The sequence below is a fragment of the Triticum aestivum genome, chromosome 6B, assembly GCF_018294505.1.
Source record: "Triticum aestivum cultivar Chinese Spring chromosome 6B, IWGSC CS RefSeq v2.1, whole genome shotgun sequence".
Classification (NCBI taxonomy): domain Eukaryota; kingdom Viridiplantae; phylum Streptophyta; class Magnoliopsida; order Poales; family Poaceae; genus Triticum; species Triticum aestivum.
In genome coordinates, this window is record NC_057810.1 from 426,647,274 (window position 1) to 426,675,052 (window position 27,779).

General features: G+C 46.5%; 1 protein-coding gene across 1 annotated transcript; it reads right to left on the bottom strand.

Moving 5' to 3' along the window:
• Window positions 1-22,945: 22,945 nt before the first annotated feature.
• LOC123137340 (uncharacterized) lies at window positions 22,946-25,824 on the bottom strand. The gene is made up of 2 exons (XM_044557055.1): window positions 25,460-25,824; window positions 22,946-24,446 (listed from the first exon to the last, which is right to left on the bottom strand). The coding sequence occupies exon 2, from the start codon at window positions 24,440-24,442 to the stop codon at window positions 23,342-23,344; it is 1,101 nt and encodes a 366-aa protein (XP_044412990.1). The 5' UTR covers window positions 24,443-24,446; window positions 25,460-25,824; the 3' UTR covers window positions 22,946-23,341.
• Window positions 25,825-27,779: the final 1,955 nt, after the last annotated feature.

The following is a 27,779-nucleotide window of genomic DNA, read 5'->3' on the forward strand; positions in this document are numbered from 1 at the left end:
GACCAATGCCCCAGCTTACTTCATGTATCTCATGAATAAGGTTTTCATGGAATATTTGGACAAGTTTGTCGTTGTCTTCATTGATGACATTCTTGTCTTCTCGAAGACGGAAGAAGAGCACGAGCAACACTTGAGGATGGTCCTAGACAAGCTTCGAGAGCACCAACTGTACGCCAAGTTCAGCAAGTGCGAATTTTGGCTGCGTGAAGTTGGATTCGTGGGTCATGCTTTGACCGAAGAAGGATTGTCGGTCGATCCCGCTAAGATTGAAGCCGTGACTGAATGGCAATCCCCAAGCAATGTGAAGGAAGTCAGAAGCTTCCTCGGACTCGCGGGATATTACAGCAAGTTCGTTGAAGGATTCTCAAGCATTGTCCAACCCAGGACTCGGCTCTTAAAGAAGGACAAGAAGTTTGAATGGACGCCGAAGTGCAAAGAGAGCTTCCAGGAGTAGAAGAGGAGACTGACCACCGCCCCAGTTCTGGCCACACCAGATATACACAAGCAGTTTGTGATATACTGTGATGCATCAAGAATCGGACTGGGAGGTGTTCTGATGCAAGAAGGCAGAGTTGTAGCTTACCTTTCAAGGCAACTACGGCCTCATGAAGAGAACTATGCTACTCATGATCTTGAGTTAGCAGCAGTGGTTCATGCCCTGAAGACATGGCGACATTACCTCCTAGGGAAGCGGTGTGAGATATACACGGATCACAAAAGTCTGAAGTATATTTTCACTCAGAAGGAATTTGAACATGAGGCAGAGAAGGTGGCTAGAGTTGATCAAGGATTATGACCTCAGTGTTCAATACCACCCTGGGAAGGCTAATGTGGTAGCAGATGCATTAAGCAGGAAGGCTTGTTCCTTGAATGCTATGCTTAAGGACAAGCTACCCCCCTTGTATGATGAACTTGAAAGCTTCGGGTTGGAACTGGTTGCACCAGGATTTTTGGCCAACCTCAAAGTTAGGCCTACCTTGATGGATGATGTTAAGGAAGCTCAGAAGGGACACGAAAGTATTGAAGGCATCAAGAGGAAGATCAAGGCAGGCAAGGCCCCAGGATTCTCAGAGGATGAGCAAGGAATTGTGTGGTTTGGGAATCGCATTTGCGTACCCAATAAGATTGAGCTCAAGAATTTGATCTTGCAAGAAGCTCATGACACCCCATATTCCATCCACCCCGGAGGAACCAAGATGTATCAAGACCTGAAGGAAAGATTCTGGTGGCATGGCATGAAAAGGGAGATTGCCACCTATGTTGCAAAGTGTGATGTTTGCCAAAGAATCAAGGCTGAATATCAGTGACCTGCTGGATTGCTCCAACCACTCAAGGTTCCCGAGTGGAAATGGGATAAAGTCGGAATGGATTTCATCACTGGACTACCTAGGTCAAACAAGGGACATGACTCCATCTAGGTCATAGTCGACCATTTGACCAAAGTAGCCCATTTCATTCCTGTCAAAACGACATACAAGGGAAACCAGCTAGCCAGCCTCTACATCAACAGAATCATAAGCCTTCATGGTGTTCCCAAGGAGATTGTGTCAGATCGAGGAACCCAGTTTACCTCAAGGTTCTTGAAGAAGTTCCAAGAGGCCATGGGGACCAAGTTGTCCTTCAGCACTGCTTTCCACCCACAGACCGGAGGTCAGACAGAACGAGTAAATCTGATACTCGAAGACATGCTCCGAGCCTATGTCTTAGCATATGGAGCTAGGTGGGAAGATTGCCTCCCTTTCGCCGAGTTCTCTTACAACAACAGTTATCAGTCAAGCCTTCAGATGGCACCATTTGAGGTGTTATACGGACGGAAGTGTCGCACACCCCTCAATTGGTCAGAGACCAGAGAAGGACTTGTCTTTGGGCCCGATATCCTCCATGAAGCAGAAGAGCAAGTCCAGCTTGTCAGAGAGCGTTTGAAGACCGCCAAGTCAAGGCAGAAGAGTTACGCTGACTCACGTCGTAGATACGTAAACTTCCGAGTGGGGGACCATGTCTATCTCCGGGTCACACCTCTCAAGGGAACCCGGCGCTTCCATGTCAAAGGAAAGCTCGCCCCAAGATACATCGGCCCCTTCAAGATCACTGACCGACGAGGAGAAGTGGCTTACCAGTTCGAACTACCACCTGAACTATCCGATGTGCACAACGTATTCCACGTGTCACAACTCCGGAAGTGCCTCCAAGTTCCAGACAAGCCTGATCTTTACAAGGACGTCAATCACCAAGCCATTGACCTTCAGCCTGATTTGACTTACCGTGAGAGGCCCATCTGCATTCTGGATGAGGCTGAGCGACACACTCGAAGCCGCACCATCAAGTACTTCAAGGTCTAGTGGAGCAACCACACTGAAGCAGAAGCAACCTGGGAACATGAAGACTACCTTAGATCCGAGTTTCCGTATCTCTTTAAAGCCTAGTTTAGGAATCTCAGGGACGAGATTCTTGTAAGGGGGGTAGGTCTGTCACACCCTGCATTTTGTAACATTTCATTTGCATTATTAAAGCATGAAAATTTGGACCAACAAAAACTTTTGCATTATTTGGCTTTAATTTTGAAGTTGGATTTCTCTGTGTGGTTTTTCAAGTGCTCTTTAAAGTCAACTACTCCACCTTCTATACTTCATCTCCTTGCCCCAAACTTCTGCCCAATGATCATGTCATGTGTATATTACAATATAGTATGTTCTTACAAAAATAATTTGGCCAAATAGTATTTTCAAAAATTAGTTTTCCAAAACCCCCTAAATTGAGGTTTGCACTGCAAGTACTTGATTTGGGGTATGAAAAATATTTCAAAGAGTATATTTGAGACCTATTAGATATATTACTCCCATAAACCACAAAAATATAATTTTAAAAAACTATTTTCCTATTTTATTTAAAAGCTTTTTCTTAAGGCCAGAAATGGTCTTTAATAGCGAAAAATTATTTTATTGTTTCAAAAATATTTGACAAAAATTAGGGAAACTCAATGGACATATATTTTCCATATATAGGAGTTTCAACACATGGTCATGTTCAAAATATTGGACAAAACCTCCCAAAACTAATTCTGCCCATTTCAAGGATTTGAAATATTTCTACAGGAAATATTTTCACAAAAATCCAAGAAAAATCCAGTAAGTCACAAATGCATATTGTGATCACCTTGCAAAGCCTCATGTCAATTAAAGTCCTTTTTGTTCACCAAAATGACCCAAAACCCTCTCTGACCAGAATCATATTTGATCAACTTTGTACTACCAACTTTCTCTCCTTAACCCCAACTTTGGTGAGCATGTTCACATGACCAAATGAGGCCACTATAGCAAAGTGGTGCATCAAGGAGAAGTGATTTGCTCAACTAGATCTACACAAGTCTATTTCTGCTCATTTCTAGGGTTTACAAAAGTTGCATTGGCAACTTTTCCCAAATAAGCTCCAAATTGGTGGAGGGCCCTAATTATATGTGTCATTTCACCCTGTGGAGTCTCATGGCAATTGGAAATCATTTGCTTGCCAAAACCTTTATCAAACACCTTCTGCCACTTTTCAAAAATCACCATTTTGACCACTAAAACTATTCTCCTTGAGCTCAACTTTTTACCACATCTTCTCCTAGTCCTCCTCCACCTCCAGTAACAATGGCTGCATCTCAGCTTAATGATTGAGGGGTGAAACCACCTCATTTACCCCTCTGGACAGCCCCTGTACCCCACTTCCTCACCTCCCTCCTCACTCCAGTGGCCATCCATGGCATCCAATGCACGACCCTACTTCTTTACTCCCCCCTTGAGCTACCAGACACCTTTGGGCCCGCCCACATTGCATAAAGAATGGCCATGCCGGCCATTTGGGCGCTCTGGAGCGCGCTACAGTGCGCTCCCGCACTGTAGCCGCCCCCTTCCAACCGCCTCCGGCCACCTCGGGCCTCCCCAGCGCGCCCGACGATGCGCCTCGACGTCTGTGACACGCCACGCCTCTGTCCCCCTCCTCTCTCCTCCTTCCCGCGCCTCCGCGCTAGCAAACACCGGCCGCCCGAGCGCGCCAATGGCGCGGCTCACACGCGCGCGCCTCTAACCTCTCCCCACTCCCTCTCTCTATCTCTCCCGACGTAGTCGACGTCCAGGAACACCCCAGACACCACGCCCTCTTCTGTCGAGGCCCGTAGCGACGAGCACGAGCTAGCCGACGCACGAGCCCACGGTGGACCACCGCTCGCCTATATAAGGCATCCCCGAGCCCTCCTACCGCCACCAGTCGCTCTCTATACCACCAAACCATCCCCCTGCACCCCCAGTTCCTCTCCAGAGCTGCCCGAGCTCGAGATCGAGCTCGAGCTCCGCCGCTTCGGCTCGCTGGAGTTCGCGAGGTATAGGCCGTCCCCGGCCCTCTTTCCTCTCGATCTGGAACCCCTGCAGCCCTCTGATCCTTTCCCCCTTGTTTTCCCTCTCTGTAGCAGCCGGAAATGGCCGGAACCATCGACGCCCGAAGCCCCTCCACCGCGTGACCTCGTCACCGGCAAACCAGGCCACCCCGGCGACCGGTTCCACCTCCACCCGAACGGCAACGCCACACTGAGTCCGTTCCTGCCCTTGTCCAAGCTCGCCGTGCCCTGCATCGTCGTCGGTGAGCTCGCCGCCCTCTCTGACCCAGGGTTGACGACGACGGTCCTGGGGCCCGTCCGTCAGCCTCACGTCCTGACGCCTGGGCCCCGCCCGTCAGGGTTAAACCTGGCGCGCGCGCGTGCACCAGTGCGCTGGGTCGCCTCTCTGGCTGGGCCTGCTGCGCTGCGGCTGTTCTGGCCCAGCAGGCACAGAGCCCTTTTCTTTTTCTTTTTCTGTCACCCTTCCAAAAATCCCACAGGATAAAATATTTATCCAAATGAAATAATTCCTGTTCCTAAATTCCTTAAAATATTGCAACCTATTTAATGGTGCAACTTTCATTCAAATCCAACAACCTTTTCTTCACTGTAAATATTTAAATGTGATTTTAAGCATTTAAATATACCTTTGTAAATCCATTTCTCCTATTCTACTACTCCAAATCCAAAACTAGAAATTTTCCCCTTCTTAGTTTTCACCCTAGTATTTAACAAAAATGTGTTGACATTTTTTTGAGCACTTTGGTTTTTCTGTTTTATTATTGCCTTATTTTTCTCGTTATTATTTTGCGACGATAGATTGCGTTGCTGACGAAGGAGTTGGACGAGAAGACTTTGAAGACCCAGAAGACTTTGTTGAGCCAGGCAAGCAGCCCTTTGACCATGTCTATGAAACCCTTTTTATGCATGTCATATAGCACCATATTGTTGTTGCAACGGAATCATGATGAGGTGGTATCCACTTTGATGGTTTGCCACCGTACTTCCTCGTTGATACTTGCATTGTGCATAACCCTACCTTCTTATGAGGGTTATGACGGTGGGAGTAGATAGGATGCTAAAGTAGTGCTACGCAAAAAGGGACGGGATTATGCATGGTGATGGAGACAAAGTATTTTCAAAAGACTTTTCGAAAACCCCATCGGGTGCCACTTATGCCCGGGGGAGATGATGAGTTGGGTAGCCACTTGATGATGAAGTGGTGTACCGAGGCAAGTGTGTGTTGTTTTCAAAACGGATTGGTTTAAGTTGCGACCGTTATTCCAACCTTACATGCGCAACCACTCTACCCTTATATGGGAAAGGGCATTATTGATTACCTAGGCCGATACTAGCTTGGAGCCCGCATTACTAGTGACGGGGGAGAGTTGGTGCTCTCTCTCGGGACGGGGTCGTGCCAGGTAGGGCGGCCATGACTGTTTTCACAGGGCACCGGATACACCGTTGTGTCCCCTCTCGGATGTTACAATCTCGAGTGAGTCTCGTATGATGTACATTGTGAGGATACGAAACAACGAGTGGACTCCTTGTTAGTGTCGTCTAGGGAAAGGTAGTGATCGGGTGCTTACCCCGGGTACTTGAGGTATCGCGGGTCGTGGATGACACGGAAGTTCCCCGGATCTTGTGGGTAAAGTGTGCAACCTCTGCAGAGTGTAAAACTATTCGAATAGCCGTGTCCACGGTCAAGGACAGTTGGGTAACCACTCTTGGGCTACGTCCACGTGTTTACAAACCAGTGTGTGTTTGGATAACTACTTGGGTCAAGTCAAAGGACTTGACGTGATTGAGATGGGTTGGTGCCCAGTCTATTTATGTTGATATCTGTAACCTGTCCTCATGGTTACTTGAATTCTCTTGATGCATGTCTTACAAGTTGTTGAACATGTCATTGCACTCAAAACTAGCTTTCTGCAAAAAAATTACCTATATCATGCATTGTTGTATCTTGAACCAAAACATGGGTTGCTTGCGAGTACATTCAAAGTACTCATTGGCTTGCCACTGGTTATTTAATTGGCTAGGCATGGAAGAACCGGAGTTCGAAGAAGAGTTCTTTGGAGACGAACATGCAAACTAGGACGTTTACCAGTCAAAATGCCTGTAGGGTTAAGGCAGATGGCATGGGTTCTACTTATCAACGAAGATTTCCGTTGCTTGTGTTTCATTTGATGTTCAGCCCTTAAGGCTTTATCTATGTAAGACTTGACCATAATGGCCATAATTTGTGTAAGATGGTATGTATGGATGTAAGACTCTTGTTATTCAGCTTCTGTGTGTTCAGTGATCATTGATCTCTGGGATCACTGTACACGTGCATTCGGTGATCTCGACTTATGAGTCGGGGTCCCCACAGGTACTTCGGAGGCGACGGTAATCGAACACTCTTGAAAGTAGTGTCTTAGCTTCCGAGATGCCATGAAGACTGCGTATGCTATTTTTTGATAGTGCGGGTATCGGGATTTACACGGGGTGAGGACCGTTGATACATAGTAAACCGGCTTTTGAAGCGGGAATTTGTATCCGTCCACCTCTCATTCGACGACGAGCACTGCGCTTACCACTTGATGTGTTGAAGCTATGTATAGTAGCATAGGTTCACCAATGTTTGGCACTGTTAGGACCCGATTACTGGCCAATAAGGTCTTTATCTCATCGAGTCCGGCCGCGGCTGCATCCGTCCATACAAAGTGTTCGGTGCCCTGAAGGAGGCGGTAAAGAGGCAACGCCTTTTCTCCTAGCTTGGCTATAAAGCGGCTCAAAGCGGCCACGCATCCCGCTAGCTTCTGGATGTGCTTGAGGTCTGTTGGTATGGCCAACTGCGACAGGGCTCGGATTTTTGCTGGATTCGCTTCTATTCCTCTATTGGAAACAATGAAGCCCGGGAGCTTCCCGAAGGGACACCGAAAACACATTTTTCTGGATTCAACTTGATGTCGTATGTCCAGAGGTTATCGAATGTGAGCCTCAAGTCATCTATTAGGGTTTCAACGTGTTTGGTTTTTATGAAAACGTCGTCCACATATGCTTCCACTGTTTTGCCGATTTGTTTCTCCAGGCATGTTTGGATCATGCGTTGATAGGTTGCACCGGCATTCTTGAGCCTGAAGGGCATAGTGTTGAAGCAAAAAGGGCCATATGGTGTTATAAAAGCTGTTGCAGCCTTGTCAGACTCTGCCATCGTTATTTGATGGTATCCAGAGTATGCGTCGAGAAAACACAGCGAGTCGTGTCCAGCTGTGGCATCGATGATTTGATCGATGCGAGGGAGGGGAAAGGGATCCTTGGGGCAAGCCTTGTTGAGGTCTTTGAAGTCGACGCATAGGCGCCAGGATTTGTCCTTCTTTGGCACCATTACCAAATTCGCCAGCCAATCCGGATGTTTAATATCTCTGATGAATCCGACCTCAAGTAGCTTGGATAGCTCTTCCCCCATGGCCTGTCGTTTGGGTTCTAAAAACCGCCTTAGGGTCTGTTTGACCGGTTTGTATCCCTTTAGTATGTTTAGGCTGTGTTCGGCCAGCCGGCGTGGGATGCCTGGCATGCCCGAAGGGTGCCAGGCAAAAATGTCCCAATTCTCGCGTAAGAAATCTCGCAGTGCGGCGTCCATCACAGGGCTCAATTGTGTTCCGATGGATGTTGTCTTCGTCGGATCCGTTGGGTGGACCTGGAATTTGGCTATCTCATCTGCAGGTTTAAATGAGGTGGGCTTGGGTCGTTTGTCGAGTATCACGTCGTCCCTGTCCACGGTGGCCCGCAGTGTTGTTAACTCTTCGGCTGCCAGGGCTTCAGATAATGCTTCCAGGGCTAGTGTTGCGGTTTTGTTTTCGGCACGGAGTGCGACGTACGGATCACTAGCTAGAGTGATGATTCCGTTGGGCCCGGGCATTTTAAGCTTCATGTACCCGTAATGGGGTACAGCTTGAAAGCTTGTAAAAGCGTCCCGCCCTAGAAGGGCGTGATATCCGCTGCTAAAAGGAGCCACTTGGAATGTGATTTCTTCGGACCTATAATTCTCCGGAGTGCCGAATACCACATCGAGTGTGATTTTTCCCGCGCACCGTGCTTCCCGAGTAGGGATGATTCCCCTAAAGGTGGTGCCGCTTTGCTCAATGCGGCTTTTATCAATCTCCATTTTGTTGAGCGTTTCTTCATAGATCAAGTTTAACCCGCTTCCGCCGTCCATGAGTACTTTGGTTAGCCGAAAGCCGTCCACGATTGGGCTAAGGACCAGAGCGGCCGGTGCCCGGACAGTCTGGAATCGAGGTTCGTCACTGGCATTGAAAGTTATAGTCGTGTCGTTCCAGGGGTTCATCTTTGCCACATGGAAAATTTCCGCAGAGCATCGGTGAGCCCGCTTGCACCTGTTGTTCGAGGCGAAAGTCTCGAAGATTGTTATTACCGTATTGTGTCCGTGGGCAGGAATTGTTCCGCTGCATGGCTCGCAAGAAGATCCTCGCCACTTTTTGCCACCTGCCGGAGTATCCAACATGCCCTAAGGCTATGAGTTGGCATTGTATCCGGCGTACTGTGGAGCTTACATGGCCCGTCGAGCCATTCTTCCAATACGGATCCCCGCCCTGGGGTGGGCTTCAGTTTCTTGGGGATTGGATTGGACGTCTTATGAGAGTTCGTCCGTTTGGTTCGGACAAAGGTCTTAGTGAGAGTGGTACTATCCCAAAATTCTGTTTGGGTCTTCCAAGCGCTCTCCATTGCATAGTACATACGTACTATGGTTGCCAAGTCCGCGAAACATATTACCTCACGGCGGCTTATAGCATTGAGGAACCCTTCGTCTGTGCAGTTTTTGTAGAAGAGTGAGACCATGTTCTCCTCGCGGCAGTCCTTAACCTTATTGAGTGCAAGGAGGAATCTGGCCCAGTAATGATGTAACGTCTCCTGGGGCTCTTGCCTGATGTGGGAGAGACAGTTTAAGTCCAAATAAGTGTTGTTAGCAGAATACGGATTATGATCCGATCTAACGCCCACGGGCGCGGACGGTTCCGAGCCCAACAGCTCGGAATCCGGGATGCTACCCGATTCCTTCGACCCAATGCCCGATCCTAAGTCCGGGACCTAGGGCAGGTTGTCCTGTGAGCATATTTTCGGCTCAAGGAGTTCAGTGATCCGAACATAATTCGTCCTCAAAGCTGGGGGACGATCCGCGTGTGGTTCTTCCACAATCGCTATCTCATGGGTGGCCGGCGGGGATCTGATGTCCCTTCGGTCGGGTTTAAGCCCAATCCGGTCGTAGTTTGTAGCGAATCCCAGAGCGGCGATGCGATCCAAGAGTTCCTTAAAGGAGGAGAGATCCATTGGATCCATCTGTTCGGCAAGTTTCGAACTAACCCGAAGGTTATGATTGATGACCCGAGAGGCTGTCGTTGGCTCTGTCGCCGACGGGGCGGCCATGATAAAGCTGCCTAGCCGGAGCGTCTGGCCTACAGCTAGAGCTCCCTCCGAAGTAATGTCGTCCTTGAAGACGATTCGAGCCAGCAAGCCTTGCGGCAACGTCACAGAGGAACTCTCAATGAAAGCACCAATGTCGGTGTCAAAACCGGCGGATCTCGGGTAGGGGGTCCCGATCTGTGCGTCAAGGTTGATGGTAACAAGAAGTAAGGGACACAGGTGTTTACCCAGGTTCGGGCCCTCTCGATGGAGGTAAAACCCTACTTCCTGCTTGATTAATATTGATTATATGGGTAGTATAAGAGTAGATCTACCACGAGATCGTAGAGGCTAAACCCTAGGAGCTAGCCTATGATGGTATGAATGTAATTGTGATCGGCCTTCTAAGGACCAACCTCTCCGGTTTATATAGACACCGGAGAGGGCTAGGGTTTACATGGAGTCGGTTATAAGGAAGAAAATACAATATCCGAATCGCCAAGCTTGCCTTCCACGCCAAGGAAAGTCCGATCCGGACATGGGCCGAAGTCTTGAGTCTTGTATCTTCACGCTTCAATAGTCCGGATGTTGTACACAGTCCGGATGTCCGGATACCCCCTTATCCAGGACTCCCTCAGTTTCCTCAGCCGCCAAGTCCTCCTTGGCCTGAGTTATCTGATCCCGCAGCTTTGTGACCTCCGCATTATGCCGATCTTGAGTCTCCGGGGTAACTGCCGTGGTTAACAATGTCGTCCAGGCGTCCAATAAACCAGACAAAACTTGAGCCGGCTGGCGCGCGGGGCCTCCTGCCTCGGCTGCCAATCCAGAAGTCATCGCTGCTGCAGTTGAAGATTGCAATGTGGGCTGCGTACCGGCTATGAAGATTGCAACCCGGTTTGGCGGTTCAAGGGGGTCCGGAATACTGTCACCATCAGAACAGCCCCCGAACCGGCCATCTTGTAGCTGGTACAGCGACTCGGTCTCGCCGGTGGATGATTCGCCATCAGTAAATGATCGTCTCACCATCGGACACCGGTTCAGGTTCCGCACCATGGATGAATCCCACGAATGCATGCTTCATGGCAGGCTGAACCCGGGCAGGGCTTGCACGCTGAGCCGTCTCGATGAGGTCGGTGCAGATGTCCGGCTCAGGGCCCGGTTCGCCGATCTTGCCGATGAAGACGTGAATTCCGCCAAAGGGGACCCAGTACCCGTACTCGATTGAGCCGGCCTCGAGGCCCCAGCCTGCGTTGTCGATGTAGAGTTTGCCGCGATGACTCTTGGTCATCCGGCCCACTGCGTATCCCTTGAGTCCTTCAAAGTTGCCCTTTAAGAACTCGAAACCATTGTGCAATAGCCCCACGGTGGGCGCCAACTATCGTGAAATTAACACGTCAGATGTCCTAGTGAGAGGACTTAGTCGTGGAGCCATCACAACGAGATTAGCTTAAAGGGGTTAAACCGGACAAAGGACACGGGGAGTTTATACTGGTTCGGCCCCTTGCAGTGAAGGTAAAAGCCTACAATCCAGTTGTGATGGAATTGATGGGGTCTCGATAAGCAAGGAGCGAATCCGCTTTACCTATCTCTCGAGTTGTTGTTTCTTGTCCCTGAACCGCCATCGGTTGTCCCTGTATATACACAGGTTGATGCCCGGCGGTTTACAGAATACCGAGGCCGGCTCATACACGTGTCCGGCTCGGTTTTCTACCTTTTACTATCTTACAACACAAGTTACATATCACATGGCAGTTTATGTCTATGGGCCCTAATCCGTCCCTGGGCTCTGGGCCTCTAAATCTCTGTAGTAAAGCGCCATATTCCTTGTCTTCATGGGCTTCAATACGGATGAGCATAACCCGGCCCCTCCTGGGCGGTTTATCCTCAGTAGTTATACCCCCAACAGAGGGTGAGAGGGATGCGGGCGTGTGCATGCACGAGACAAAGTTAGTGCTAGCTACAAAGATAACAGGATTGTGTGGGTGTAAAAGATGAATAGAGACCATAATTCATTATAAAAGCGAATTCAGATATTTGAAGAATTTATCATACTGTTTTAAACCGACGCAAGCATGAATATATATAACGGTGATACACATGGTGTGGTTATGAACATGCTATACTACATATAATATATTTTATCTCTACTCTTATAAAAAAATAGGTTGTTGATGGTGGTGTACCTGCCATCCTGCAATATAGGCCGTCCGATTTATATCTGACCGATAGGAAGGAAACTATGGCAATTTTGAAAAAATATACCCACACCCCTCTCCATATTTGCAAATAAGGCCTCCCCTTGATCATGTTGATGTTCCGTGGAACGCATGGGCATCTTGCTAGTACTACATATAATATATAGAGCATTGATTATAATTTGGGCTAATGTGTGGCTTTTGCAGCTTAGGGCTAAATACTTGTCATAATGTAGGGGGCGGGGCACTATACTTTGTGTGATAAACACGGTGTACGTATGGAACATGGTTTAGATTATGAATATATAGTTAGTACATCAAATGTACTATTATTTGGAATCAACATCAAGTGTATTCAAAAAATTGAATTCGAGTTCATATAGTACACATAGTTCATATCTATCTCTATAGTAATCATGTGGTGTGTTGTTAAGGTAATACATGAATGATGGTTGAAGTTGATAACAATCATGATTGTAGATTCTTATTGAAATAGAGAAACAAATTCAAATTCAGTTCAAATTGCAGCAGTGGTATAAACATTTGGAATGCACTAAAATGTTGGTATGAGTAGGTTACATGCATTATACAGCCAGCGAAAAAGTTTAATTGGACATAACATGGATTCATACTCCCTCCTTCCATCTATATAGGGCCTAATGCGTTTTTAAGACCGCCTTTGACTATTGACAAGATTAATAGTACATGACATGCACAATGTGAAAATTATATCATTGAAAGCTCCTTTCACATACGAATTTAACGGTGTGCTTTGTGTAAGTTGCATGTCATATATTATTGCTCTAATATTTGGTCAAAGTTAGCCTCGAAAAACGCATTAGGCCCTATATAGATGGAAGGAGGAATAGCATTTGTATAGTAAAACGAGACAAGGCTCTCTCTTTGTATGGTGTGAATAGTTTTTTTTTGCTTTTTTCGTTGAGGGAAGTGTGAATTGATTTGGTACATACAAGTATAATATTACACGTTAGGCTTGTCCCTAAAATTCAACCTGCGCCTTGTTATATCCCGAAAATTCCGATATCGTGCTCCCAAAACGGGCGCCTTCACAACCCGTGCCTTGCTATCCCGAAATTACAACGCGCGCGAAAACTCCCTCCAACTACAAAATCTCGACACGCAAAATCCCCCTTCTAACCCTGAGCCGAAAGGGCCGCTAGTTCAAATCGGTGGGGGTACTTTTGTAACACACCCTACATTTTGGACAAGTGTGTCCCTAAGTCATGGTTCCCCCCTCCCATCGCCTCCTTTTCGCCATTCGAAATCCCAGGCCGCCATAACCTCTCCGCTCCAGCCATGAAACCCCACCTTCCTCCGTCCGCCACCTCACCGCTGCCCAGCCGGAGCCTCTTCCCCGATGACGTCGTCCACCGCAACAGCTCGACGTCCCTCATCCACCTCCCCGGATGAGGATCGGTTGTCCATCTCGTTGCCCCGCTGGTTCAGCTGCCCCGTCCTCCACCTCCACGTAGCTGCTCCGATGATCGCTTTGTCTATCGCGGTTGCTCCATCCCCACAGCGCCGCCTTAACCTGCTCCATCGAAACCGCAGCATCCTCACCGACTCCTCGGACGAAGCCGAGGCCTACTCGGCGCCACCAAAGAGGTTGTACACTCATCGCATTGCACCTTCTCCTTAACTCGACCTCCCGGCACCGACGATGCTCCATCCTGCACCCCCATGGAGCGGCTACCTCGAAGCCGATGCCATGGGAGACATCTCCATGGCAGCTCTCCCCCAGTGCGAGGCCCCTTCGACGGCAGTGTCCATACCGGTCGAATCTGTTGCTGCCACTCCGGCTCTCGCTCGCGCTGCTGCAGCTGCTCCCCCCTCGCTTGTGTTGCTGCTCTGCTCTGATTTAGCTACACTTCAGTCGACTGAAATGACTTCTAGGTCAGTCGATTCTCAGGGGGGGCTCGCTGGAGTTAAGGAAGAACCACCCGCAGCGGGGAGGAGGGCTCCCCAAAGAGGTACCCCACTATCTATCTTAGGGTCCTGGCTGGGGGCGGTGCTCGCCGGCAGTGGGGAGCACGGTGGTGGGGCGGTGGCGTGGGGATCGCCGGAGAAAAAGCTTGGTGCGGGGGGGGGGGCTAGAGGCCTGGCCGGGGCGGCGGCGGACCGGTGGCGGGGAGTTGTTTCGGGGCGGCGAGGCTGCGGCGGACCGGTGGTGGGGAGTTGTTTCGGGGCGGCGAGGCAGCGGCGGACCGGCGGCGGGGAGTTGTTTCGGGGCGGCAAGGCAACGACGCCGCGCGGGATTCGGCCGGTGGTGGCTGGCAGCTCAGGGGGGTGCAAGTTGAAGATGAACTGTAGGCTCTCCCTAAACTATCCCATGTGAAGTGCCTCTTTGCTACCATTCCGTTCAATTTCGACCGTAACATTTAGATTCCATAGTAAATTTCAGCTTCGACAGTTAAGTTTAGAGTCAACAGTTTTTACCTCATCTGTTGTAGCCAGGTGGTTTTTGGTGATGTAAATTTTACATCTATCACTTTTTGGTAATGCATTTTACATCATCTATTGGAGATGCTATTAGAATCCCACTTGAGATTAATGATGACAAACCCTCCCCCCCCCCCTCTCCAGATTGTAATCTAGAGGAAGATATCTGTTCTGAGGCGGATTCAGACGCAGCTGACCACTCCTATTTACCCCCCCCCCCAAGGTGTTTGATCTAACTTGGCTTGATGATGTTAGTCATATCATGCATATGTTGCCTTGCAGTGCCTACTTTCAACATCATATATGTCATCTGCTTAGTTTAGACATGTTTTGTAATGCCACCTGTTTAGTTTCAATATCATATATGGGAATTATGCAGTCTCTTGTCTTTTAGCCAGCCATAATATATGTGAAATGTGCAATGCCATCCTTTTTAACCAGGCATCATATATTTGAATGATATCTAGCCCATCATTTTTCTTCATTAAATTTCCATTTGTCGACAATGTTTGTACATTAAACTACTCTTCCTATGAATCAACCATTTGAGTGGATGATGGAAAAATCTGGAGTGAAAATAAGGCCTTCATAGCAGACAGTGCTACCTGTCGAGGCAGGTCTCTTGCTGGGCCCCGATAGTTCCTCGGAGATGGATTCAGAGAAAGATGACCAGTCCTATTCCTCCACCGAGGTGTATGCTCTAACTTGGCATGGTTCTACTGCTCATATAATGCATATGGTGTCTTGCATTGCATAGTTTAGACATTATATACACAATATTTAACACCATGTTCTTAGTTCAGACATCATATATGCGAATGCCCTCTGCTTAGCATATAAATCACATATGTGAATTAAATCATGCGATCCTGGTAACTTAGATAACATGTATGTGAATTATGTCATGCGATTCTATTTAGTTAGTCATCATATCTTTGAATTATGTTATGCTATGCTATCCAGTTTAGATAGACATCATATATGTAAAATTATGTCGTGCTATCCGTTTTAGTTAAACAATATACATGTCAACTATTTAATGCCCTCTTTTTTCCACACTATCTATTGCATCTATCTCTCACACAATGTTTGTACATTCAACTATGTTTCCTGTTTATCAGCCATTTGAATTGGAGCGGGTGATGGCAGTACCTGCGGAGTAAAACACAGTCTTCAAATAAAACGGTGCTACCTCTTGGTGGAGATAGCACCCCGGTTGTACATGCACGAGAACCAGCCCTACCACACATAACCCAGACTCTCGCAGATTTTACCCATACTACGATGGACAGAGAACCAGCTTCACCCAATCTAACACCAACCCCAGTAGATAGTAACCCAGCTCCTGTTGACACAACACCATCTCCACCACAGAGCTCCCAAACAAGAGCAGTTAGTAAGGCAGCTCCAGTGCCCAAAGCGCCAGTACTAGCACGGCGAACCCCAACTCCACCAGTTAGTACACCTATTCATGTGGAGGAAGCATAACCAGCCATTCATAGTTTAGCATCTATCACATTTGATGTTGTTAAATCCTATGTGCGTATCTTCCCATCATGGAAATATTATACTGAAGATGAAGGAAAATGCCAGTTGCAGGTGTTTGTCCAGGAGTTATGTGTAAGTAATGTTATTCATGGCAATTACTTTGCTTTGTCCCATACATTCTACCTCCATGATGGTTATAATACAACAAAATTTCCCATTTTTCTCCATTGAGAAGGACCGATTTGGAAACTCAGGATGAGGTAACCTGTGCTAATACCTCTGCTATCTTCAAGAATGCTTGGTGGCAGCATCGGAATTACCTAAATAAAACGTACTTCATTGGAAAAGAAACTCATCAAATTCCCTTACGTTCTCCTAAGACACATTTACTGGATGATGACTGGGAACGCCTTGTTCTTTACTGGTCCCGAACCAAGAATGTGGTAAGGTCTGTGAGCTCATTTTATTTTAAGTACTATATGCTTGTGTCTTACTGTACTCTGTTCATGTAGAACAAGTGCTTAAACCTGAAGAACAACTTTTCTCATTTAAGATTCCATTGCTATCGTGCATACTACTTTGCTCTTGTATCACTGTATGTACTCATACAAACTTATTTTTAAATTGAATGATCCAATGGAAACTCCAATGGCACAACAGGTATGTGACGCATGTTTCTTTAACAGGTTTCCTCTTATAAATAGCTCTTTTGATTTCAATTTCAATTGTGTATACAGTTGACTTCTCATATCATGCACATTACTAGCATCATAACAGGGCCAATAGTGTTGTTGTACATGTAGACCCATGGTACCCATCTGAAATCTTGTTGTGCCGTGTAGTTTCCCACGCTTTGTATTCTTTCAGTGCTGCTTTCTCTTGAACTGATATGATTTGAACCGTGTCTCTGTTTTGATTTGGCAAGACAATGTAGTGACCATAGGACATAGATATATGTTTGTTTGATGCTTCTATAATGTACTACTTGGCAATAGAAGACTTGGTAGTTTAATCTTGTCAACCTTACTAATGAACTGGTTCACTGAAATGAGTTTCATATACTAGTACATGCTAAACCTGTTATGTGTTTGCTTGTTCCTTCTTTTAGAATGTTGACAGAATATTGTGGAAGAGTGCCTTATTAAGCAATGATAAAGGAAGTAATGCAGATAAGGTTCAGGATCGTGAGACATCCTTGTTGGTCTTCAATAAAGCTGATAAAATAGCTAAGGAAAACTATCTTGAAGACAGTGAGGCAACCCCAAAGTCCTGTCTTGGTTTAGTGTTCGTGTTACTGGCCACTACCGTTTGCACAAGCTATTCAAACTCATTGTCTCAATCAGTTCGGTTTCTTGAGTCTCAACTACAAGCTGAAAGACATTGATCAGCTGTGCTGCGACAAGAAGCAAAAGTACTACGGAAGTCCCTGGAGCATTCAGATGCATACTTTCTGGTGCAACAACAAGCGTTGGAGGATTTTAGCGCCAAACAAGACAAAGCTAATAAGCTTGCTAAGCTTATTGCCAGCATGGTGGATACCCAGGATAACGTTTCTTGAGCTCTTCTGAAGTTGTTTCAATTATGGACTTGTTTTGCTGCCGCGTTTATTTGCCCTGGTGGCCAATTTTGACGGCCAGTGTATGTAATATGCTGCTTTGTTCCCTATATTTGCACTGGTGGTGAACTTTGATGCCCAGTGGATGTAATATGTGTAATAGCTGCAATAGGCTAGCGTTAGTTGCTTGCTTATTTATTTCCTTATTGACTTGTTTAGTTGTTTGCTTGTAGTCACTGCAGTTCTTTTTCCGCGTTCTTCTAGTGGCCACAATAGCCTATTTTTGGTAACTAGGCCACAATAAGCATGGCAACACACGGATTGTTGTAACCATGGGCCTCCTGCGGGCCATAGGGTCTGTAAGCCTTCCACGGGCCGTAGGATCCATGGGCCTTCTACGGGCCATATGATCCATGGGCCTTCTACGGGCCGTAGGATCCATTGGTCTTCTACGGGCCGTAGGATCCATGGGCCTTCCACGGGGCTTATAATCATTTCGCAAAACATGGGCCTTACTGTTCATGGACCATAACGGGCCATTAATAGGCCGTATTTGATAACGCTATGAAAACAGCCCAACGGGCCACAAATGGGCCGAATGTAACCACGGTCTGAATTTGGCCCACAAACGGAACATGCCAGTAACAGACCGTAACTAACCGAATTCTAGAAATGAGCCCAAGAATAAATGGGCCCTTAGAAGGCTGAAGTTAACACGGGCTGGAAACGCCCACAGAATAATGGGCGGTTAATGGGTATAGAGCGACACACTGTTCATTATGGGCCATTTTCATTTCGGGCCTTTAATGGGCCGAGAGTTACAAAGGGCCTCATATGGGCCAAAAGACAACATGGGCCATACATGCGCTGGAAGTTACAACGGGCTGGAATCATATTGGACGGCCCAGGTGAAGATATTGGGCTTAATTTTGATAGGCCGTAACGGGCCGGGAGTTAGCGGGCCGTAAATGGGCTATATATGAACACGCCGTTAACAGGCTTTCCGTGGGTCGGCCCGTTACCTTTTGACCAAGTCAAATGGGCCGGCCTTTTCACCAGAATGGGCCTCTGTTGGACTGTGTCATGTGTCGACGTATCATAGGCGCCTCCTGTCCAATGAGTGGATGACATCTGTCCCAACGGTGAGCCAACACGTGTTTCCTCTAGCCAATGAGAATTTTACACATGGAAAATCCCCATTGGTCCAGGCTTATAACGTGTTATCGGATCCAAAACCGGACCCGATAGCTTAACGGCGACCTGTTATGGTGGATGCCACGTGTCGGTCACCCTTGACGAAAGCACTTCTATGACGTGCGATTTATCGTCATGGAAGTGGACACTTCCGTGATGATAATTTTTGTAATGTCATGGAACACTTCTACAACAGCACAGGTATGACTATCTCGATTCTATCATAAAATCGTCATGGATGTACATGCATTACAGAAAACGTGACCTACTGTGACAAACATGTATCATCATGGAAGTGTATTTTTTTGTAGTGTTGGGCCGCCTGTGACCCTGGGCCGGCTACCAGAAGGCGGTGTGCTTCCAATAGGCAGCCCCCAGTGGGCCGGCATCTAGCAGGCGGCCCTACGCCTCCTCAAAGTTTGCACCCCATTACTATGATGAGACGGGGCGTGGCTACAGCACGACCTGCCACCCCCGAATCCAGGGCAAAGCGTGGCCACAGTGTGGGTGTACCAAGCGGACACCCCTCGCCCGGCGTGGCACTGTAGCCAAGCAGCCCATGACCTCACCTACGACAAAGGAGCCATGCTCCCACGACAAGCAGTCGGTACAGCCTGTAGGCAGCGAGCCCTACCTGTCCACCAGCCACCAAAAGGTGGCAAGACCCCAGCAGGCGGCAACAAGGGCAAGCCGGCTCCTAGCAGGCGGCCGTCCTCTCCCTTGGAGTTTGTGCATCATTAACCAGAAGAGATGGGGTGTGGCTATAGTGAACGCCCGCCAGGCGGTGGGAATGTAGCCACGCTCCCCCTGACAAAGCCTCTGTCATCAAGGGCAAGGCTACAGTATAAAGGGGCCGGTATGGCCCGCAGGCGGCGGGCCCTACCTGTTGGTCGAGATCACGGCAGTCGGCGGGCTCCAGCAGCTAGCGGAGAAGCCGGTGCCCAGAGACGCTGACGGTCGGCTCCTACACCCGGTCCTGATTACCATTATACCCCTGGGGGTAGGCCTATATAAACCCCCAGGTCTCCCCATGCAAGTGTTCAGAACCTTGGCCATTATACACACATATAGAGAGAGAGGAGTAGAGCTGGCCTTGCCCTTCTTCCTCCTCTAGACGAACAGCTCAAGGAGCAATCTTGTAGCTACTCTATTCACCATAGTGATCATGCGGAGACCCCGCAAAACAAGATTAGGGGTGTTATCTCCACGGAGAGCCCCAAACCTGGGTAAGACTCGCAGGCGTATGCCGTCTCGCTCACTCCCGCTTCTAGAGCCCAGCGAGGTACTTTTGACCCCCTCCATGATAAGCCATCCCTTGGCATATGTCGCTAGATATCCCCGACACCAGGCGACCTGGAAGTACAATCGCAGTGGTTCTCCCTTTACCCTCTTAGCCGAACATGCCGAACGTAAGATGGTAAACATAGGAGCCGGGCAACCCAACTATTGACCCAAGATATAATTCAAAACCTATTCATATAATGCAATATCCGAGGCGCCGAGCACATAATATAAAAAAAGGTGTGGGAATGATGCTTGAGGCGAGTTTATAGTCAAGCCCCTGGTCTATTCAGCTGATTGCATCTAAAGAAAACATGTATCGAACTAGTTTATTTTGGCATCGAAGAGCGGAAAAGGATATGCAACATGAATGACCGCAATGGGACCGAAAAAGATGGTCTTTTTCATGACGCCTAACCGTACAATCTGACTTGCCGAAGCAACTGTTACAGATACTTTGAAGAATAAGCTTTATAGAAGAAAGGTTTACATAGCGCTTTCATGAGAGCCTTGACGTCCCTACTGCGCCCTGCTACACGTCTGTGCCTTTGCTCCTTGAGAGGGTTCCATAGAGGAGGTAGTGATCGGCGGGCGGGACCTTGAAAGATGATCTTGAGAAGTCGACATAATATATTAGCTTGATGCTGGATAGGTCCTAGATGGTACCTATTGTTGTTTGAGGACACGTTTGACCATAGCTCGGTCAAGCCGAACACTAGGCCCTTGGATAATTGGCCCCCACAGCTGCCCATGATATTTTTGAGCGCAAAGTGGTGCATCCGAGGCACACAGTTTACGGCTAGCGGGGCCATGCTGTGAGGAGCATGTTCCTATTTATGTTGAGCGTGGGGAGACTCCGGGAGCTCAGATAAGGCTCGGGCTCGTTTGCTCGCCTCTCATGCCTTAACGGCGGGCTGGGGTTTCGGTGCCTCGTTGCCGATCTGGACTTCGGCTGCCAGAGCCGCCATGTGCTCCTCGGTTCGGAGTGAGCGCTCCGTGTTGCCATTAACAGTGATGACACCCTTGGGTCCGGGCATCTTTAGCTTCAGATATGCGTAATGCGGGACGACATTGAAGCGAACGAACGCAATACGGCCAAGAAGTGTGTGATAGCCGTTGCGGAAAGGGACGATGTCGAAGATCAAGTCCTCGCTGCGGAAGTTGTCGGGCGAGCCGAACACTACCTCCAAAGTCACAGTGCCAGAGTAACAGGCTTCGACGCCTGGGATTACTCCTTTAAAGGTTGTGTTGCTGGGTTTGATCCTTGACGGATCAATACCCATTTTTCTCACTGTATCTGAGTAAATCAGATTGAGGCTACTGCCTCCGTCCATGAGGAGTCCAGTTAGTTGGTACCCATCGATAATGGGGTCAAGTACCAGGGTCCAAATGCATGTGGCCACATAAAGACAGGAGGGAATTGCATTTCTTTGTGCGGTCTGATTCATCATGGGTGGGCAACAAACATTGTATAGAAAGAAGCAGAATCTCCATAATATGCTTCCTCTTCTATTCTTTAACATGTTCCTCTTCTGTTCTTCTTTAATAAGTACAGTATGTTCCTTGTCGGGAAGGGGAGCAGGGACATCTGTAGTCGACAGGTCTATTAGGCCGCTTCTGCTAGATGCTTTCAGCACTTAGAGTTGGTCTGCCAAAATATCCAGGAAATGTTGGGAGCTATGTGGCCTTTCAGAGACTGGACTGATAGTAACAGACTAACAATAGTGCGCTTTCAGGTGAATAGAGCTGGCCTGTAGGGGATCGAAAGGCTTTCGATTAGTAGCGCCAATACAAGCCCATATTTTTCAGCCAGTTCCACTTTCATGATTTATTTATGATGCTTATGGTTTCCCCCTTTTATCTATACTACGATCTGCCTAGATGCTTTGTATCGTACTAGCAGAACTCCATCCTTCAAGCTAAACTACATGCCATTCATATTTCCAAATTTTATATTTTATTGGTCAGCTAATGTTACTACGTGAGTTTTGAAATGCATGTGCGCCTCATATAGAGACATGAGGGAATACTTTTTCTCTGTATGATCTCGTCATCGTGGTTGGCAATAAACTTAGCATATAGTATATTTTCAACCTATCATCTACCAACTATCATTACTTCTGGAGCTCCCAACTGGGAGCCTGTTTTTTGAAGTAGTAGTGCTAGATTGTATTAATGCACACATCAAATTACAACATACATGGGCTCTCTCATCAGAATTCCAGAAATAACACACAAGGGTTTATAGGAAGCCCATATTATATTAGAATATACTATGCATTACAAAGATAATTTCACTGCTATTTATGTTTTTATGCATCTCAGATTTTGAAAATGATCACAATGAATATGAAAATGCGCACATCAAAAAAATATTGCGGAACAGTGAAATGACTGACAAATATGTCACCAAGGGACTGAGTTCCATTTTGGATGCAATGAAACCCTCACACTCCCCACGTACAGATTCATGTTCAGAATATGATCCTAATGACTATTCTGAGCTCGAGTAGTCAAAGTCAAATGGCCTATCATGTTCAACTATCAAGGGGCATGTTCTAATTTGGCAAGATTTTATTGGTTCACTTATCTTGCATAAGGTGTCTTGTATTTCTTCTACTACATTGCACCGCCGTCTTCTTAGTTTACTCATCATATATGTAAAGATGTCATGCCCATTCATTATCAATACCTATTGTACATCATACTTCAACATCATCCGTTGCACAAAATGGTTTTACATAGCACGAGAAATACACATATTTTCGAGTGATCGTCACCTTCTGTATAGCTCGGCAACCATACATTTGAAGGCAAGTGCATACTGCCATTAGTTGGTCGACTACTTATCTGAGCTGCGTGCACCCAGGCACAAAGAACTGCTTCGAAGCTACCACTATATGGTTAAGCCAGGTAAAAGGAGTGCGCTATCTCGTTGACAAACAAATCGCTCGTTCCCGTACCTCTCTGAGTAACAAAATTCCCAAATAGTGTCAGAGCTGCAAAAAACAAAGATAGCAGTAAAATAATGCTAGACTGCATTCACTGCATACAACATTACTAAATTGAACAACATTAGTGCTTCCGCATTATATTTTTCCATTCCCATTTCACCGCCCAAGTGAAAACCCAAAAGATTACATCAGAGTATTGCCTACTTAGCTACCCACCGGAGATCGAGCGATGGAGAGGAGAAAACAACATGAGTTATTACGAAGGATCAATCATGCTGATATTTTGTAACAGAATCAATCATCAAACATGAACCTCTAGTGATCTTCAAGTCATTTTGTAACAGAGTCATTGCAGCTGATCTTTTGTATGATAAGATGCCAAATGGGATGATACACATAAGGAAGAACACGGTAATTCTCAAAAACAAGGGCCACACTCGTTTCTTCCATACTGCTCTCATCGTTTGCTAGCAGCCAACCCCTTGCCCTTGTCTCCAGCCGTGGTCTTGTTTGCAGTAGACTCCTTGACCTTGGAACTGATCTCACATCCACCCATTTTGCCCTTGGAACTGCACTTGTGGCCAGGCCCCTTATTCTCCATGCCCTTGGAAATACTATTAGAGCTACTCTTATTTCCAGCCAACTTCTTGGAACTGCCATCACCACCCTTGCTTCTCTTGTTTTCAGCAGACTCATGCATAGAACTGCCATCCCCATCTCTCTTTTTCTTGTTTTCAGAACTGCCATCTCCATCCCTCTTTTTCTTGGTTCGAGAACTGCTATCCCGATCTCTCTTTTTCTTGTTTCCAGAACTGCCATCTTCATCTCTCTTTTTCTTTGTTCTAGAACTGCCATCTCCATCTCTCTTTTTCTTGGTTCCAGAACTGCCATATCCATCTCTATGTTTCTTGTTTCGAGGTAATAGTGTCCTGAGTAAGTTTATCAAGTTCGAGACACACTTTGCAGAGAATGCTAGCTTCTCCCAAGTAAACTTAGGATCGGATGACAGGATTATGCCCATAACACTTCCGCTCAAGGTATATACTGGACAAGTAGATAATCTGTCATGGCCATCAGAGGTATTCTCGCTGTAGTGACAATTTACCACGAAATAGGTTCCTGAACCAGGAATCTGATCAGTGGCACCAATGCGAGCACATTTGAAATTGCCATAATATGACTCTGTGGATTCCAAAATAACAAAACTCGGAAGATAATAGAAACTAGCTGACGAGGAAGGAGGGAAGATGATCACAGGTGAGGGGGTAATATTCGCTTCCATCAACTCAATTTGCTCACACGCTGGATGAAACTTTGTTTTCAGGAAACAAAAAGGCCCGTATGTCTCAATAAAGGAGGCTGGCAGCTCAGTATTGTCAGAAAAGAAAACCATCAAATTGTCCTTACGGTCCATGACAAATTCAGCATCGGTAACAACATAGGTACCCTGTCTCGCTTCAGTGATTGCAATAAATCCACTGCAATATTCAGTACCGTCGATCTCTTTAACAATGACCATTGACTTGGCTGTCTCAACACAAGCCTCTACCTTTGACATGATGCTGAACAAAATTTACTGTGGTTAGTGTAGAAGTATAGCAATAAGAACAAGAAATTTAAGACAAACATGGATTAATCGCATGGAGTAGCAACAGGAATTAAACAAACTGGATATAAACAAATAAAGGCGCTAGAACCACTGGCTGATCCAGAAATAGAGAAGGGGGCCTAATAAGAGCATCTCAAGCACTTGCCCCTAAATAAGGAGCCCTATCTGTAACAGCATCTCATTTTTCTTTTCCGCACCTATTTCCAAATATTGGTTACCCTAACTTGCTTTGGACAAAAGGCTTTGTTGCTGTTGCAGTTGTTCCTACTCCCAAATATTCTCTACTTATATTCTTCATTTTACAGCACAAAAAATCAAACAAAAACACTACTTAGTACTGTCTAATGCATAAAATTGAACAATATTCAAACTTACTATTTCAAACACGACAATGCAAATTCAATTTTTTCAAACATGAAAACGGAAGTTCATCACACTTAACAGTAAACAGTTGAGGTATGAAGTACTTCACTTACATCATGCAAGCGGCAGCAGTTGCAATAGAAGTTCCATTTGTGTCAGTTTTCAGTGACTAAAAGATTAAATCAACTAAATATAGACATACAGCCAGAGCCAAGAACAGATCAGAACAATTTTAAAGAAATTAAGCTTCGAATCATAAGCTAGCAATCTTTCAAGTCATTACTCTGCATGTACAACATGTGTGCAAAATGGATCGTTCAGATCACATATACAATAGGTTAAAATAAAAAATAAACTGAAAATCGAAGTCCTCGCAAGGTAAACGCCTATTTATCATCATCATTTAGATCTGTTAACAGCCAAAGACAAGAAGGCTGAGGGGGTGTGGGAAGAACTCGCCTTGCCGTGCATATTCACAAGAAATATATTCACAAAGAAATAACCATATTCGTCATTGGCAGCAACTCATGAGCAAGAGAACTCACTATAGATCACAACTACAGTAATTTACATGCTTCACAACAATGAAAAAAAGAACATTACGTTGGACAGGGGGAAGTCGGGTGCGCGGAGGGGAGGGACGAGCCAGAGGACGACGACGGCGCTCGAGGTCGGGGAGGGACCAGTCAGTAGGGGAGGCTCAAGACCGCGGAGAGGCCTCCTGCGCCGCCGAAGGCGCGAGCTCAGGGGAGGGGGTCCGGTGGCGGGCGAGTACGGGCAGGCGGCGCTCGTGCTCGAGCTAGGGGAGGCGGCCTCCTGTGCAGCGGATCCGGCAGGGTCCGGCGAGGACGGCCTCGTTTGCGCTGAATCTGGCGGGGACGGGCACCCGGGTGCCGGTGGACGGAGGTAGGGACGACAGAGGAGGCAGCTCAGGTGCTATTTGTTTTTTCCTGAAACTAGCAAAGTGGCCCGCTCGATGCGCCGGCTAAACATTAGAAAGTTTGATAATGGAAACATATTATTTGATTTGTCTACAAAAAAATTGGAGTATGTGATGGCATATACAAATGTTTGAGTTTTGAGAACATAGTTCTTCTTCTGTATGTTTGATTTCACATATAAATATATGTATCCATTTATCATATACCTGCTTATTATGCATGTAATAGTATCTTTTACGATGAATTTCATTGAGCAAATTGTGTTTCTTATCATTTTATGGCATTTTTATCATGTTGCATTGGCCGTCATCATCCATATGGAAAGGATGAGTCAACATCGATCGTAAGAGAGTGTGAGGTTCTAGGGGTGTTGTTGTTCCAAAGTCCTAAACCGGACGTGTCAGTCACTTTTTGAAAGCTAGCCGGACTAAAAATTTGTGTCCCACCTCGACATCGACACCTCGGCTTTGTTTTCTATCGTATCTTAATGTATTATTTTTATATGAGCATAATTCTTTTCATCAATTTATCTACTTGTAATAATAATATTAGCCAAAAGAGGAGAGTTTTCACATAATTAACATATAGAAACATATAGGCATGTTTGTCTTTAAACATGGCCCGCTCCATGCACGGGCTAGAATTTTTTGAAGATTAATAGTTAAAACAGATTATTTTATTTGTGTAAAGAAGATTTGGAACCAAGTGTGATGACATTTATAATCATTTGTCATTTTTATCGTTTGTTTGTGAAGTGATGGTTGTAAATTTATTTTACCCTTAGACATATGTTTGGTATTTTTTTTCATGATAAGATGAGAATAATTTCTCTTTCATTTTTTTGGAAATATTGGGCGAAGACTTTCTCATCGAATTCTTTGGGAGCACCTCCCCAGCCCCTGGGTTTGCTGGATGTGGCTGTAGGATCTTGTTGATAGTTTGTATCGACTTGACATAAAATTGTACTTTTGTATGCATACTTCAAATATCAATGATTGGTATGGGTTTAATATGTTTTCTTTATGATCATGTAATATATATTTTGATTTGTTCAGAACATTTTTCAGCATAGAAAGTAGACTATAATTTAGTCTGAGCGCACTTATGTGAACTCCACCTGTTTTTGGGGGTGTACAATACTGTACGCAATCACTGTTTAATAGTAGGATATTTTGTTTGTTTTTAGAAAAAATGTTTTTTTTCTGGTGGAAGCCCAAGTGGGTGTTGCAAGTCTAGATAGCGTGCACACATTTGTTCTGGTGGAAGCCCAATAAGATCACTTCTCTCGCACCCACACTTCACACACCTCACAGTCTCACCATTCCTAAAAATATTCAGTATCACCGCTCAGGAAATAAACACCTAACAGTCTCCCACGGTGCTCGTGCCTGATCCCCTTTTCATCTTGTTCTATCCCCCCTGTACAAATTTCGTTCAACCTGAGCGCTGCGGATTTAATTCCCAACACCACCTCAGTTTCCCCTCTTGATTCCTTGCCGTGACCTTGCTCTTACACACCTGCACGCACGGGGCCGCCATCTCGTGCGCCTAATTTGGCTCCCTGTACGCCTCCTTGATCTGCTAGGCCGAACAGCGATGGAGGGTTACCAGGGCTCGATGAGAAGCTGCGCAATGGAGGAGTCGAGCTTGTCGATCAAGTGTCGCTGTCGTCGGTGTCCTTGGAGCCGACGTGGGCATTGATTTCGTCTCACAGATCCAGCTTGAATCCACCTCGATTGTGAGGATGCTGGCGGCGTTGTCTTCCATCGCATCGTGGCCGTCCCAGAGCGAGGTGCCCCGGCAGGCCATCTTCATCCTCACAGTGGAAGCCTGACTTCGGCGGCTCATTTTTCACCTGCAGGTCCCCCCTTCTTCTTTCCAGCCTATCTCATACTCGTATATTTTTTGTTGTTTCATATAATGTACATTAAGGTACGACTTGTTAGTGAAATGTGTAAATCTATTTATGCCCCCATACACTT

Coding starts and splice junctions, on each gene's coding strand:
- LOC123137340 (XM_044557055.1), bottom strand. CDS start 24,442: ATGTCAAAGGTAGAGGCTTGTGTTGAGACAGCCAAGTCAATGGTCATT.